Source organism: Cherax quadricarinatus, chromosome 79 (genome assembly GCF_038502225.1).
Source record: "Cherax quadricarinatus isolate ZL_2023a chromosome 79, ASM3850222v1, whole genome shotgun sequence".
Lineage (NCBI taxonomy): Eukaryota > Metazoa > Arthropoda > Malacostraca > Decapoda > Parastacidae > Cherax > Cherax quadricarinatus.
This window is the reverse complement of record NC_091370.1, coordinates 19,135,352-19,152,857: the sequence shown is the minus strand read 5'-3', so window position 1 is coordinate 19,152,857 and position 17,506 is coordinate 19,135,352. Positions and strand designations below refer to the sequence as shown.

The window sequence follows — 17,506 nt, the reverse complement described above, 5'->3', positions numbered from 1 at the left end:
ACAATAAATATATTCACCACTCATAAGCTAAGGATGAAAATATATTGAGGTAAGTAATGTGTGTACTGTACATGCATTTTTAGGCCTAGTTCTATTGCTCACTGCTGTATAGTCCTTGTGGCTTAGCGCTTCTTTTTGATTATAATAATAATCTATTGCTCACTCAATATATGATAGTGTAAACATGTTTTCTGGCTTTTATATGCATTTGAAAGTAAAAGAAAGGTTGTTTCGCTTTATAGCAGTAGCCTGGAACTTAACGGGCTTCACAGCAGTATCCCGGGACCCAGCCTGCTTTACAGCAGTAGCCCGGAACCCAGCCTGCTTTACAGCAGTAGCCCGGAACCTAACCTGCTTTATAAATGGGGTTCTGTACAGTGTCTGGGGAATAGAAGGTAATCAGGTTTGATCCAAGAGAAAGGACAGCTTCTATTCCATGGAACAAGAGCCCTGTAATGGTATCAAGAGGCTTCCCTTTCTTGAAGGATGAGGTTATTTTCAAATAAAGCTGTTTCATAATACATTCACAATGACTCCAGGTAAATAAGAAATCCTTAACAATTTTTACATTTATTGCACAGAAAAAGTAAGAGAGATAAAGCTGTCAAAATATGAGCCACTTAAGACATTCATACATTTGTAACTTGTTAGTAGAAAGAATAAACACAGTGTTGACATTATTGAGAACTTACAATTTGATGAACAGCTGCTTCTATTTCAGATGACTCAGACACATGTACTTGTTCCTCAACAATAACCTCACACCGTCTTGGAATACGACTTACAACCTTTGGGGTTTTCTCAGTGTGTACCACAGTTAGTGGAAGCTCCATTTCTCCCTTTCTCTTGACACGTTTATATTTCACAAGCTTAGTTTGTTGTGTTCCATCACTTTTCAGTGAATGAATGTAAACTCCATGAACACTCTTTATATGTGCTGTCAAATTACACTGTTGAGAGAAGGTAGAAGGGCAGTGGTGACACAAGAATGGCTTTTCTCCAGTGTGGGTTCTCATATGCATCTCCAGTTTCCCTTTATATGCAAAGGATTTATTACAGATCTCACACTTAAGCTTTTTGTGGCTTTCATTGTGTGACTGTCTTTTATGTTTACCTACCGCAAGTTTGTGAGCAAATGACTTGCCACAAATATCACATATGATAGGCTTTTCACCAGTGTGTGTTGAAATGTGCACAGTGTACTCGGACTTCCTTAAAAATCCTTTGTTGCAAAACTTACACACATACTTGGGTGCATGAGATACCCGATGAAAATATAGTTTATGCTTACTATCACACACCTTCCCACACTCATCACACTCAATTGGGTGTTGATTATATTTATGTATTCTTAGAGATGTTTTACAATTAAAGGATGCTGAACAGTCACTACATGTTAAATTTCCCTGTGTATGTTGCCTTAATTTATGTTGTTTGGAGAAAAATTTGTCACAACTGGTACAATGTAACATATCTGGTTTAACATCCGAAGGCCCATTTTTATCTTGCAAGCTCTTCTTTACATGAACCATTGAAATGTGAACCAAGAGTACATCTAGACGTCCAAATGTATGGCCACAATGTTCACAAACAAACTGCTTTTTAGAATCGTGTTTTGTACCTTTATGACGCTCCAAGTTATGGGGTCTGGTAAATAGAACACCACATAAATTACATGGGAATGTAAACTCTGTGGAATTGTGTTTCTCTTTAGAATGTTGTTGGAATTTTGAAAATGATGGGAAATTTTTCTTGCATTTCCGACAGGTGAGCTTTGTAGTTCCCTCTTCTAGCTTTTTAACACATTTTTCATCTGTGCAATGCATACCTCTAAATTTCTCTGACTGCCAATTTGTAATTTCATTTGCTAATTCATCACCTGCATCCCTTGGTTCATCTTTAATAATAATTTCTTCCTTCATGCCACCATTTTCATCGCTATTAGCAAGTTTCAATTTCTTGTCATAATCATTTGCAGATGGTAAATGTCTTTTCCTTTTTCTACTGCTTTTCTTCCTATAAAATGAGTTTTGATGACCTGCATTTTCTTTGCCAATCTCATTCCTAAGTGGTTTAAAGTCAGGATCACAGTCCATATCTCCATCCACCAAGCTCGGATCCAACATGAACAATGGGCCTTTACCCTTCAGGATTCGGCCACTTCTGGAGAATCTTACACCTGAAAAGAAATATCTCATAAAATTACTTATTCCTAAAAACCATCAAAATTACTTCATCTTCCATTACAAATTTTAACTGCTGTATTATTTTTTACTGTCACTAATTATTATCATTATTATTATTCTAAAGAAATCCACATGTGAATCATACAGCATCTGGGGAATGGATATAATCAGATTTAATCCAATTAGGGGAAGGACAGCTTCAATTTCTTGGATCAAAAGCACTTTACACCATAAGAAAGGTACCCCTCTAGAAGGCTATTTTAGGTGTAGTATGGTAGGGAATTGAGGAAGAAGGAAACCACGAATTCTTATTATCTATTATTAAATTAATGGAATCTCCAATGAAAAAACCTTACTTACCTGCCTGGTTTTATTTAAATCCTTTTCACTTCACCCATTACAACAAAGGGAATTGAAAGTCAGGATCTATGGTTCTGAGCTTTGAATAACTACCTTTTACTAACATAACCAGGCTTAGAAATAACTTTCTTGGTAGAAACATTCAGCTGCACTTTTCCCAACCAATTTATCTTTTCTTGTGAAATTTTGTTGATGCTGATGTACAAAATAAAATCTGCTTCACTTTGCATGCAGAATGAGAACTGACCAAGATACCAACTGACTTAAGTGAGGGAATGCATACATCAAAATCTCTTATAAAGCTAATATTTCCATGCCAAGCTTTTATGCAATATTGTCTACCTTAAATGGCATCTAACTCTAAGTTCTTTTGCTAAAGAAAAAAATTCTCCTTGATTTATATAATAATATTCCCTACTTTTATCCCACGTATTTTCAACTTTTCTCTTTGTGTGTAATCCATTTAATAAATTAAAAACCAAACAACAAATAAAAATATTACAAATTAAAAAATTAAGAATTTGTAATTCATCGTTCAATCATTAGGTGATATACTAGACACATCCAATTATTATTTTATTATTATCACACTGGCCGATTCCCACCAAGGCAGGGTGGCCTGAAAAAGAAAAACTTTCACCATCATTCACTCCATCACTGTCTTACCAGGAGGGTGCTTTACACTAGTTTTTAAACTGCAACATTAACACCCCTCCTTCAGAGTGCAGGCACTGTACTTCCCATCTCCAGGACTCAAGTCCAGCCTGCCGGTTTCCCTGAACCCCTTCATAAATGTTACTTTGCTCACACTCCAACAGCACATCAAGTATTAAAAACCATTTGTCTCCATTCACTCCTATCAAACATGCTCACACATGCCTGCTGGAAGTCCAAGCCCCTCGCACACAAAACCTCCTTTTCTCCCTCCCTCCAACCTTTCCTAGGCCGACCCCTACCCCGCCTTCCTTCCACTACAGACTGATATACTCTTGAAGTCACTCTGTTTCGCTCCATTCTCTCTACATGTCCGAACCACCTCAACAACCCTTCCTCAGCCCTCTGGACAACAGTTTTGGTAATCCCGCACCTCCTCCTAACTTCCAAACTACGAATTCTCTGCATTATATTCACACCACACATTGCCCTCAGACATGACATCTCCACTGCCTCCAGCCTTCTCGTCGCTGCAACATTCATCACCTATGCTTCACACCCATATAAGAGCGTTGGTAAAACTATACTCTCATACATTTCCCTCTTTGCCTCCAAGGACAAAGTTCTTTGTCTCCACAGACTCCTAAGTGCACCACTCACCCTTTTCCCCTCATCAATTCTATGATTCACCTCATCTTTCATAGACCCATCCGCTGACACGTCCACTCCCAAATATCTGAATACATTCACTTCCTCCATACTCTCTCCCTCCAATTTGATATCCAATCTTTCACCACCTAATCTTTTTATCCTCATAACCTTACTCTTTCCTGTATTCACTTTCAATTTTCTTCTTTTGCACACCCTACCAAATTCATCCACCAATCTCTGCAACTTCTCTTCAGAATCTCCCAAGAGCACAGTGTCATCAGCAAAGAGCAACTGTGACAACTCCCACTTTATGTGTGATTCTTTATCTTTTAACTCCACGCCTCTTTCCAAGACCCTCGCATTTACTTCTCTTACAACCCCATCTATAAATATATTAAACAACCACGGTGACATCACACATCCTTGTCTAAGGCCTACTTTTACTGGGAAATAATTTCCCTCTTTCCTACATACTCTAACTTGAGCCTCACTATCCTCGTAAAAACTCTTCACTGCTTTCAGTAACCTACCTCCTACACCATACACCTGCAACATCTGCCACATTGCCCCCCTATCCACCCTGTCATATGCCTTTTCCAAATCCATAAATGCCACAAAGACCTCTTTAGCCTTATCTAAATACTGTTCACTTATATGTTTCACTGTAAACACCTGGTCCACACACCCCCTACCTTTCCTAAAGCCTCCTTGTTCATCTGCTATCCTATTCTCCATCTTACTCTTAATTCTTTCAATAATAACTCTACCATACACTTTACCAGGTATACTCAACAGACTTATCCCCCTATAATTTTTGCACTCTCTTTTGTCCCCTTTGCCTTTATACAAAGGAACTACGCATGCTCTCTGCCAATTATTTATTATAATTAAAAAGAAGCGCTAAGCCACAAGGGCTAGCCAGCTAGACACATCCAAATGAATCAAGCACACATTTACTGTCTTCTATTACATTACTCTTAAACAACCTAACAACAGTAACTGAAATCCATTGCTGCAAATGATATATGCATTTTAATTAGTGTGATACACTACAGTAAATGAATAAACAAAAGGATGGACGAGAGTCTCAAAATGAGAGCTCCATTCTTCTGTTTATTTACTGATAGTTGTTTTCAATATGCATTCATGAACATGCATCATACAATATAGCTCATCAAGTCACATCAATGCAAATTCTTGCACACATTGCAAAAATCATTACTATATTGCATTAAAAATAAGAAAGATTCTATAGACTTACATGCTCTCTCAGCATCAAAGCTCTCCTTTTCTTCGGTCTTGAGTGATGATGAACCTTTATTTTCCATATGAGTGTAATTAATCCGATGCTTATGCTGTATCTTACAACTGGCATTCATGATGGTCGACACACTTGCATGGCACTGTGTCGGCATGTCACACTGAGTTTGAACATTGCCATCACTGAAGAAGGTGCAGAAAAGCAAATTCATGCTTGGCCCACAGCTATTACATAAGTCTGTCTGTGTTGCTATAGTATTACGTACTTTTGATATATTGTAGTCATACGGTAGCACATACGTTTCTTTTTCCCTGGCAAATGATGCAGGAGAAAAAGTTGTAACAACTGGGGCTCTGATTGGTTCATTCTCACTTATAAGTTCTATACTGGTGCTACCATCAATATGAATCACTTCTGAATGTTCATCTCCATCTACATGCATCAATTCAAGAGTGTGTCCTCCATCCATATGAAAGACTTGAACTGTTATGCCATCGTCCATGTGCAACACTTCCACTGATCGTCTATCAGGAATTATTGCTGCTTTGATTATCTGTTCTTTACCAAGAGGTTTCATTTTTAATACTTTTTAATAATCCCCTATCATAACTTGAGCTGATGTCTCTAAGCTAAGATCATCTTTTTTTCAATGACACCTACAACATGATTTTGCCCAGGCAGTGAGCCAGCATGTACATGTTCACTCATGATAACAATATAATTTTTCTGTCTCTAAGAAAATATTTATTAAACAGTTGTGTTTAAATGAAGCTACAAACCCTTTCAAATCACATTCTTCATAGTTCAGAATAATTTGGCAGCCACCTTAGGTTTTTCCACATTAAGATCCTTTTAGCCTTGTTTTGCTGTTTCCATCTGAAAAATAAATCAGTGCCTTTAGTATAGAGTACTAAATAATAAAGTTACTAACAATTTAAGGTTAATTTTAAGATATGATAATTGAGAATGTAAAATAATCAAAACAAAAGTACTATAAAAGATTTCTGTTAGCAAGGTCTAAATTTCCTTTCAGAAATGTGTTTCTGCCCAAACATGGACAATTCTTCCATGCCTCTCAGATGTAGGAGTCAATAAGGCTTATACCGTGGTCAGTCTTAACAACTCCATCATATATAAAACGGAATTTTATGTGGTCTTCATGTTTCAAGCTACATACTGTACATCTATTCTGGCTGTTTTCAGGATAATGTTTATGTAGTTTAATTCTGTATTTAAGTATGCCATGCTGATATAGTATACAAAATAGTTTATACCTAAGACATTTAATGATAATTTAACCCAGGATATCTGTATAAATCCTCAAAAAATATTTAAACTCAATGGAGTACCAATTATACATGTCATCAAACAGACATGCATGTCAATCTAAACATCATCTAAAATATACAAGTAATTTATCTAAATTTGTTTTATAACTCACATTTCATAAAATCAACCTACCTTATTTTCCGGCATATAAGGTGCATGATAGAAGTATCATAATGATAAATCAGTAATTATTCATGGGATAATTACCCTCTTACTTTATGCTAAAGTGTAACACAAGATTACCCTTGACTCTGATCTTGAGTACATATGGCACAGGGTGATTCTCCAAGACTTTTTGTGGAAAAGAAGGCACAAATTATATGCCAGAAAATATGGTACTATACAAAAGGGACATAGTCAGGTAAATGATACATACAGAGTATGTGAATATTTCTGCTCCCCCGTGACTTCACATGGTAAGATAAGATTTTATTCGGATTTCTAACCTGGAGGGTTAGTAATTCAAAATATTCGAAGAGTCGGTGTGTCATTGGGAAATGCTTTTTATTTTAACTGGGATCTCAATCTTCTCCCTCAGGTTACGACCCACACATAGTCGACTAACACCTTGATGACACAATGGCTTTCATGGGCTATCCTGGGTGGCTAACCCTCCTAACCCAGGTTAAAAATCACATCAAATCTTATCTGACCACCTGCTGTAGGTACAGTATAATAAAACAAGTGAATAACACAACTGTCAGGTGAAGTTCCTGTCCCCCCCCTTTTTTTTTCTTTTGTAGTTTTCTTACCTTATTCAGGACATGTCCAGATTACCTAAGAGGATTCTTCAGTTTACGTGTCCATTACTTCTTAAGGCTGTGTCCATTACCATTTATTACTTCTTCAGGCTACATGTCCATTACTTCTTCAGGCTACGTGTTCACTACTTCTTCAGGCTACGTGTTCAGTACTTCTTCAGGCTACGTGTTCAGTACTTCTTCAGGCTACGTGTTCACTACTTCTTCAGGCTACGTGTTCACTACTTCTTCATGCTACGTGTTCAGTACTTCTTCAGGCTACGTGTTCAGTACTTCTTCAGGCTACGTGTTCAGTACTTCTTCAGGCTACGTGTTCACTACTTCTTCAGGCTACGTGTTCACTACTTCATGCTACGTGTTCAGTACTTCTTCAGGCTACGTGTTCAGTACTTCTTCAGGCTACGTGTTCACTACTTCTTCAGGCTACGTGTTCACTACTTCTTCAGGCTACGTGTTCACTACTTCAAGGCTACGTGTTCACTACTTCTTCAGGCTACGTGTTCACTACTTCTTCAGGCTACGTGTTCACTACTTCTTCAAGGCTACGTGTTCACTACTTCTTCAGGCTACGTGTTCACTACTTCTTCAGGCTACGTGTTCACTACTTCTTCAGGCTACGTGTTCACTACTTCTTCAGGCTACGTGTTCACTACTTCTTCAGGCTACGTGTTCACTACTTCTTCAGGCTACGTGTTCACTACTTCTTCAGGCTACGTGTTCACTACTTCTTCAGGCTACGTGTTCACTACTTCTTCAGGCTACGTGTTCACTACTTCTTCATGATATGTACCATTTACTGCCTATTACTATTGTTGGGGGTTTCAAGGGCTACTGACAGCTTCCGCCGTGTCCATCACTGCTTAGAAAGTTAGTAAGTTCATTTAATATAATAATAATAATAATAATAATAATAATAATAATAATAATAATAATAATAATAATAATAATAATAATAATAATAATCTTTATTTACTACAAGTACATGTACAAGGTATACAGGCCATAGCCGACATCAATGACATACTACTATATAGAAAGTCCCTTGTTATTACTTGGAGAGGGTTTCGGGGGTCAACGCCCCCTTGGCTCGGTCTGAGGCCAGGCCTCATGGTGGATCAGGGTCTGATCAACTAGGCTGTTACTGCCAGCCGCACGCAAACTGACGTACGGACCACAGCCCGGTTGGTCAGGTACTGACTTTAGGTGCCTGTCCAGTGCCTTCTTGAAGACAGCCAGGGGTCTGTTGGTAATCCCCCTTATGTATGCTGGGAGGCAATTGAACAGTCTTGGGCCCCGGACACTTACTGTGTTGTCTCTCAGTGTACTCGTGGCGCCCTTGCTTTTCATCGGGGGAATGTTGCATCTCCTGCCAAGTTTTTTGCTTTCATTGGAAGTGATTTTCGTGTGCAGTTTTGGTACCAATCCCTCCAGGATCTTCCAAGTGTATATTATATATCTCTTTCACCTGCGTTTCAAAGAATACAGATCAAGGACCTTCAACCGTTCCCAGTAATTTAGGTATCTTATCGTTCTTATGTGTGCTATGAAAGTTCTTTGTAAGCTCTCCAGGTCTGCATTGTCGCCAGCCTTGAAGGGGGCCGTTAGTGTACAGCAGTATTCCAGCCTAGAAAGAACAAACGATTTGAGGAGTGTCGTCATGGACTTGGCATCCCTAGTTTTGAAGGTTCTCATTATCCATCCTATCATTTTCCTACCCGATGAGGTAGATACATTGTTGTGGCCTTTGAAGACGAGATCCTCTGACATTATCACTCCCAGGTCCTTCACATTTCTTTTTCGCTCTATTGTATGGTTAGAATTTGTCGTATACCCTGATACATTTTTAATTTCCTCAAGTTTTCCATATCTGAGTAGTTATGCAGAGCATTTCGGGCAAATTAGGCAGTTTTGTCCCAGGATGCGACCCACACCAGTCCACTAACACCCAGGTACCCATTTTACTGATGAGTAAACATAGACAACTTAAGTACAGGTACACATAAGTGCACTACAGACCACTACCCTACCTTCCTCTTGACAAATATTAGTAAACCACCACTTGAATACAACAAAGTTTCATTTAGATTCCATGATGAGGCCTCAATAAGGAAGTTCACAGCTGACCTAGAGACTGTTGACTGGCCTACAGAATTCTCCAAGGCCAATGGTATTGATGACTGGACAAACATTTTTCTTAACAAATTACTTAAACTATACAACAAACATTGTCCTATAAAAACGAAACAGATCACAAACAAACGGCTTGATTGCCCATGGCTAACCAGCACCATTCTGAAATCCATTGATAAGAAACACCAATATGAAAAGCAACATAGACAGGGCTTAATACACAAAGATATTCTTAAATACTATTCATCAGTCCTCACCAAAGTAATAAAGAAAGCCAAACAACTATACTACTCCAGTAGATTCACTGACACAAGAGGAGATATAAAAAAGACCTGGAAAACACTCTCTCAGATTCTAGGGACCCACAAACTGAAAAAAAACAAGAATATTGCCCTAACTAAACCTAATGAAACACCACTGCATCCCACTGACACAGCTAACAAGATAAACGACTTCTTCTCAGCCATAGGTTCTAATCTCGCCAATAAAATCCCACGCCCCAATGCCCATGCCGGGGACTACCTAGATGAGAATTTCCCAAATTCCTTCTATCTTGCTCCAACTGAGCCCATGGAAATCACCGAGATTATAAAGTCACTTAAAAATAACTCAGGGAATCTGTCTCATGTCCCACCATTATTGTACAAGAGAGCGGCCTATGTCTTCTCGCATGCTATCTCATTACTTTTTAACAAGTCACTAGAAACTAGCACCTTCCCGAAACTACTCAAGACGGCAAGGGTTACACCAATACATAAAGGTGGTGACCCTACAGATTTAAACAACTATAGGCCAATATCAAACTTACCATTGCTATCCAAAATCTTTGAGAAACTCGTGCACAGGAGACTATATTCATTTATAACGGCACAAAACATACTCAACCCCTGCCAATTTGGATTCAGGAAAAATAAAAGCACTAATGATGCAATCATAAAAATGCTAGATCTGCTTTACACAGCATTGGAAAATAAGGAATATCCACTAGGAATTTTTATTGACCTAAGAAAAACTTTTGACACAGAAGACCACGGCATCCTACTCCACAAACTTGACCATTATGGTATAAGAGGCCATGCGCTTGCATATTTCAAATCTTACCTTACTAATAGGTATCAGTATGTCATCATTAAAGACACAGCATCAACAACACAGCTACTTGATACTGGAGTTCCGCAGGGAAGTGTCCTTGGTCCCCTGCTCTTCCTCATATACATCAATGATCTTCCAAACGTATCTCAACACCTGAACCCCATTCTCTTTGCTGACGACACGACTTATGTCATCTCTCACCCTAATCTTGCAACCCTCAACACCATTGTTAATGAGGAGCTGATCAAAATATCGACTTGGATGACAGCCAATAAACTTACGCTTAACACTAACAAAACCTACTACATTATGTTTGGTAGCAGAGCAGGAGATGCGCAAATTAACATTAAGATCGACAACACTCTAATTGCCAGGCATAATGAGGGCAAATTCCTAGGCCTATACCTCGACAACAACCTGAACTTCAGCACCCATATCCAACACATAACCAAAAAAGTATCCAAAACGGGTGGGATCCTCTCCAAGATACGATACTACGTGCCGCAAACTGCCCTTCTCTCACTATACCATTCACTTATATATCCATACCTCACCTATGCTATCTGTGCTTGGGGTTCAACTGCAGCAACACACCTAAAGCCAATAATAACCCAACAAAAAGCTGCAGTAAGAATAATCACTAAATCCCATCCCTGGCAACCCCCCCCCCCACTCTTCATAGATCTAAACTTACTCCCTGTTCAGTACATTCACACTTACTACTGTGCAATCTACATCTACAGGACCTTAAATTCCAATATTAACCTTGACCTAAAATGCTTTCTTGATAGTTGTGACAGAACCCACAGGCACAACACCAGACACAAACATCTCTATGATATTCCCCGTGTCCGACTAAACCTTTACAAAAATTCAATGTATGTCAAAGGCCCTAAAATCTGGAACACCCTACCTGAAAATTCTAAAACTGCAGACACATTCATCACCTTCAAAACTACCATCAGAAAACATCTTATCTCTTTGATACACTCTGTCAACTAATTACACGAATACCACCTGGTGGTGAACACTTACACTCACTCACCCATTTGACCATAAACAGAAATATCAATCTCAATCTCAAAATAATGAATCTTAACTAGTCATAAGTTGGCCTGTGATACTCCAATACTGAAACTATGTAGAGTGCCAAAACAAAAGCATTCACATTGCTAAACTCACAAACTAGTATTTAGTCACTTAGCCATAATACCAACTTACCTCATAATTTTGTAATATTTTAAACTTAAGATTTAATTTAAGTCTGCCCGAAATGCCTAGCCATGCTAGGTGTTCTAGTGGTACACTCTGTAATTATTATTTTACTACATGTAAACCACACAATAACCAGATTCTGTAAACTCAGCATTGTAATCCTTATAGAGAATAAACTTTGAACTTTGAATTATTATACATTAATTACTATTATACAGAAAGCCCCTTGTTATGCAGAATATTTCGGGCAAACTAGGCCAGTTTTTGTCCCCAGGATGCGACTCACACTAGTCAACTAACATCTAGGTACCTATTTTACTGATAGATGAACATGGATAACAGGTGTCTTAAGGAAACATGTCCTAACGTTTTCACCCGTACTGGGGATCGAACCATGGACCTCTGTGTGTGAGATGAGTGCGCAAGCGATCGGCCTATTTCCATTTGGGTCCTTGTAATTTATTATTATTTAAACCTTAAAAATTAAAGCAGCTAAGTAATTAAACTGTGTGAAAATCAGTTACAATAAAAGAAGAAATACTAGGAATAAGGTAAAGTGAGTTATTTACATTAACTGGGTACACGAATGTTAGATAAATAAGAAAACATTCTCCTCCCTTTTTGTAGCGTCATTAATATGGTACCATTTAACTGTCTTCCTGAACTGGCTAATGCTATGACAGGCTTTGACGTGTGCAGGTAGTCTGTTCTACTTCTTTATTACTGTATAATAAAAGGTGTTTGCAACCTAATCACCTACTTTAGGTACTACAAAACTGTGTTCACTCTTCCTAGTACCATACTGGTTTTAGTTCCTAGTCTTGACAAACTTGTCAGAAAGATATTCTGGACACTGCTTGTGAGCAATATAGACGTGATATAACTTCAGTTGCTTTACTGTCTTCATCATTCAGCATATCCAGTAGTTGTTGTAATTCATCCTGGCCTACATGTTCTCTTGTACCCAGCTCCAGGTAACCTCCAGGTAACCTCCAGGTAACCTCCAGCTCCAGCATGAATCTCATCATTTTTGTTCTGGTCGATTCGTAGTCTGTCTGCCTTTCATTTTTTGTTAAGACAATGTACCATGAAGAACAAGAATATTCTATATGACATTGTATAATAGCTAGACATAGTGTCCTGCGAGCCTCAGTAGGTAGACACTGTACCTGTCTATACAGGAACCTGAGCCTGGTATTCTCTTGTTTTTTTTTTTTTTACTGCATTGTTCCCTGTCAGTTCTACTATCAAGGAACAATGTAGTATTAAAATAATTGAATGCCAGGCTGAAGTTCCTCTATAGATAGGTACAGTGTCTACCTACTGAAGCTTGCAGGAACCTGTGTCGGGCCATGATGATGATGATGATGATGATGATATTGATGACGATGATGATGATAATGATAATGATGATGATGATGATAATGATGATAATGGTAATGATGATGACAATAATAATAATAATAATAATAATAATCTTTATTTCTACACGTACATGATATAACTATTACAGACCTAGCTGACATAAATGGCATACTGTATAGAAAGTCCCTGGTTATGTTAAGTTAATCTTCTCCCCCAAGATGCGACCCACGACTAACACCCAGGTACCTACTTACTGTAAGTAAGTTTATTTAGGTACAGGTGCACATAAATACAATTATTACATATATAGGAAACACCCAATGTTTCACCCGTGCCGGGACTGATCCCAAGACCTCAGTGTGTGAGCTTAAAACGTTATCAACCAAGCTACGAGCACTAAACAAACAGAAATAGGAACTAAAGTTCCCAATTAAACTAGGTGGACATCCTTGTCCAATCCTCAGCAGAGAGGCTACAAGCTAGACCTCTGCAATCACCTATTGATGAATGCATCCTCACCTGAGTTTAGTAACCGGCTTCCTACCAAAACCGTAAAAATATATATCTGGAGGGTGGAAGGTTAGGTTAGGTTCGTCAGGAAACAGGACAATTGAAAGTTAAGACACATGTGCAACATCTGGATATCTTTATTGTAGACGTTTCGCCATCCAGTGGCTTTATCAATACAGATTCTAGGACATAATTAGAAGACAGTAGAACTATATACCAAAGATAAGGTAATCAGTCCCTCAGCCTTGGAGTCAGTGTTCACAGCATCGTGGTGGAGGAGAATCTGGAGCAAAGGCAAGAAGACTGGCGGTTATATAGGCGTCAGTGGATAAGGACGTGCAGCAGACGAGGGCAAAGTCACTGGTAGGCGGGATTCCCCAGTGGAAGTAGGTCCTTCCCAAAGAGATGGGTTAGTTGCAGCAGCCGTGAAGAAGGTCTTGTAGATGTCCTCTGAACCAAGATTCCATGATGTTGCAGTGTCTGACAAGTTGTGCAAGAAAGGTATAAAATACCGACAATATGAAAGTTAAGACACATGTGCAACATCTGGATATCTTTATTGTAGACGTTTCGCCATCCAGTGGCTTTATCAATACAGATTCTAGGACATAATTAGAAGACAGTAGAACTAGAATCTGTATTGATAAAGCCACTGGATGGCGAAACGTCTACAATAAAGATATCCAGATGTTGCACATGTGTCTTAACTTTCATATTGTCGGTATTTCATACCTTTCTTGCACAACAGGACAATTGTTTCCTAACGCGGGTCTTAGTCAGATGATGACCCGCCGTTGGAACTTTTGGTCATCTGATCAAAAGTTCCAACATGTACAATGTATACAGGCGTAGCTGACATCAATGACATACTACTATATAGAAAGCCCCATGTTATGCAGAAGTTTCGGACAAATTAGGTTAATTTTGTCCAAGGGATGCAACCTACTCCAGTCATCTAATACCCAGGTACCTATTTAACTGATAGGTGAATATGGACAGCAAGTGTCTTATCCAACCACGGACCTCAGTGTGATCCGAGTGCGCTAACAATCGAGTTACGTGTGTGTGTGTGTGTGTGTGTGTGTACTCACCTATTTGTGGTTGCAGGGGTCGATTCATAGCTCCTGGCCCCGCCTTTTCACTGATTGCTACTAGGTCCTCTCTCTGAAGATTTAATTTCCTCGTGTTTACCATATCTGAGTAATTGAAATTTCTCATTGTTGAACTTCATATTGTTTTCTGCAGCCCACTGAAAGATTTGGTTGATGTCCGCCTGGAGCCTTGCAGTGTCTGCAATGGAAGACACTGTCATGCAGATTCGGGTGTCATCTGCAAAGGAAGACACGGTGCTGTGGCTGACATCCTTGTCTATGTCGGATATGAGGATGAGGAACAAGATGGGAGCGAGTACTGTGCCTTGTGGAACAGAGCTTTTCACCATAGCTGCCTCGGACTTTACTCTGTTGACGACTACTACTCTGTGTTCTGTTAGTGAGGAAATTATAGATCCATCGACCGACTCTTCCTGTTATTCCTTTAGCACGCATTTTGTGCGCTATTACACCATGGTCACACTTGTCGAAGGCTTTTGCAAAGTCTGTATATATTACATCTGCATTCTTTTTGTCTTCTAGTGCATCTAGGACCTTGTCGTAGTGATCCAGTAGTTAAGACAGACAGGAGCGACCAGTTCTAAACCCATGTTGCCCTTAGGACCCTTTCAAAGATTTTTATGATATGGAATGTTAGTGCTATCGGTCTGTAGTTCTTTGCTGTTGCTTTACTGCCCCCTTTGTGGAGTGGGGCTATGTCTGTTGTTTTTAGTAACTGTGGGACGACCCCCGTATCCATGCTCCCTCTCCATAGGATGGAAAAGGCTCGTGATAGGGGCTTCTTGCAGTTCTTGATGAACACAGAGTTCCATGAGTCTGGCCCTGGGGCAGAGTGCATGGGCATGTCATTTATCGCCTGTTCGAAGTCATTTGGTGTCAGGATAACGTGCGCCTCAGGAGATGTGCTCGGTGTTATACTCACTCCCAGATCTTTTTCCTTGAGTGAGGTTTGCAGTCTTTGGCCACCCAGACTATACTGTTTGCGGTCTTTTTTGACCTTCCCCAGTCTTCATGACTTTGCATTTGGCAGGGTTAAACTCAAGAATCCAGTTGCTGGACCAGGCTTGTAGCCTGTCCAGGTCTCTTTGTAGTCCTGCCTGATCCTCACCCGATTTGATTCTTCTCATTAATTTCACATCATCTGCAAACAACGACACTTCTGAGGCTATCCCTTCCGTTATGTCGTTCACATATACCAAAAACAGCACAGGTCCTAGGACTGACCCCTTTGGAACCCCGCTTGTCACAGGCGCCCACTCTGACACCTCGTCACGTACCATGACTCGTTGTTGCCGCCCTATCAGGTATTCTCTGATCCATTGCAGTGCCTTTCCTGTTATGTGTGCCTGATCCTCTAGCTTTTGCAGTAACCTGTGTGTGTGTACTTACCTATATATGGTTGCAGGGGTCGATTCACAGCTCCTGGCCCCGCCTCTTTGGTGGTCGCTACTAGGTCTACTCTCCCGGTTCCAAGAGCTTTATTGTACCTCTTCTTGGAGCTATGTATGGATCCTGCATCCACTGTGTGTGTGTGTGTGTGTGTGTGTGGTGCGTATATAGCTATTTGTTCATATTAATAATGATCATGTAGTTTCCAGCTATTTAAACAACGTCTATATAATTCACCACTGCCAGAGTTTAAAGCTCTGTTTACCTGGATACCTGGAGAGGGTTTCGGGGGTCAACGCCCCCGTGGCCCGGTCTGTAACCAGGCCTCATGGTGGATCAGGGCCTGATTAACCATGCTGTTACTGTTGGTACAAACTGTTTGGAGGTGGAGTTGTACAATGTAATGTACTGGGCGTTACCTCAGTCTCTTCCTCTTCATATTGATTGCTCGTTGCTTCCGGCTGGTAAATGGTTTTATTAACACCTGTCAGCCACTAAACCTCATTCACTGGTTGTGTATTTTGTTACCACATCTGCCGCTGCCACTAAGGTTAGGTGGCACATTTACCATCACTCATTCTCTTGGTGGTAACGGTAGAATTACCGACAAAATGTTATGCAAGTGGATACAGATGCAACTAATGTGACATGTCATTGTGGCAACGTTTCGCTCTCCAGTAGCGAAACGTTGCTACAATAATATACCCTCTCCAGCTATACACAATTGAATTTCACTCTCTGCCATCGTAGAAATAGGAGGCACTTTTTTTAATGTTTCAAGCAGCAGAGGCTTTTGGAAATTATCTGGACCATTTCATGAAGCTGGGAATGAGTCTAACAACTTTGGTCATAGGTGACCTACCTGCACATACAATTATTTCTAGACTTTTGTCATAGTTACCATACACCAGCATTGAAAATTTATGGCTAATCGGATGAAGCCTTCTCAGATTATGAAGGAAATAAAATTTAAAGGTGGAGAAAGAAAAATGATAACTTAAAGATCCCCATTCGGGGATACCTAATAAATAATAAAAAGTCACAATACCGTGGCTGGAACAATTAACAAAAAAACCTCACACATAATGCTACTGTCTCTTCCCTAATCATCCTGGGAGTGGCTGGTAGTCACTGTGAAGGACAGTATTATCATGTATATCCGGTCATGTGTTGTCCAGTAGTACATGCATATATGGCCATCTGTGAGTGAGTTCTTTCTCCACTATAGTCACTAACACTTCTTCTAATGACGTATCTGAGTATTAAACTAAGGCTGGATATATAAAAATAAATTTATGTACGAGGACCCCAGTGGAAATAAACCACTGTGATTTTTGGGGGGGTTTATCCAAGGTGATTTACACATGTTATTATGTATGATAATTGTGCTTATGTGAATGTTTCACTTATGATATATAGAGTTACATACATAAATAACAGCACAAAAATTACAATGACTTTAGTAGATTTTATTCTGAGGTAGTTAGTGAA

At 39.5% G+C, this 17,506-nt stretch overlaps 1 protein-coding gene across 2 annotated transcripts; it reads right to left on the bottom strand.

The window, feature by feature from the left end:
• Positions 1 to 554: 554 nt before the first annotated feature.
• On the bottom strand, positions 555 to 8,034 carry LOC128702700 (zinc finger protein 436). Of its 2 annotated transcripts, none has more exons than XM_070102034.1 (3): positions 7,993 to 8,034; positions 5,113 to 5,988; positions 555 to 2,179 (listed from the first exon to the last, which is right to left on the bottom strand). In XM_070102034.1, the coding sequence occupies exons 2-3, from the start codon at positions 5,687 to 5,689 to the stop codon at positions 678 to 680; spliced, it is 2,079 nt and encodes a 692-aa protein (XP_069958135.1). In that variant the 5' UTR covers positions 5,690 to 5,988; positions 7,993 to 8,034; the 3' UTR covers positions 555 to 677. The 2 variants fall into 2 exon arrangements, with proteins under 2 accessions (XP_069958135.1, XP_053653080.2); XM_053797105.2 differs by lacking the exon at positions 7,993 to 8,034 and adding an exon at positions 7,194 to 7,986.
• Between the last annotated feature and the right edge of the window lie 9,472 nt (positions 8,035 to 17,506).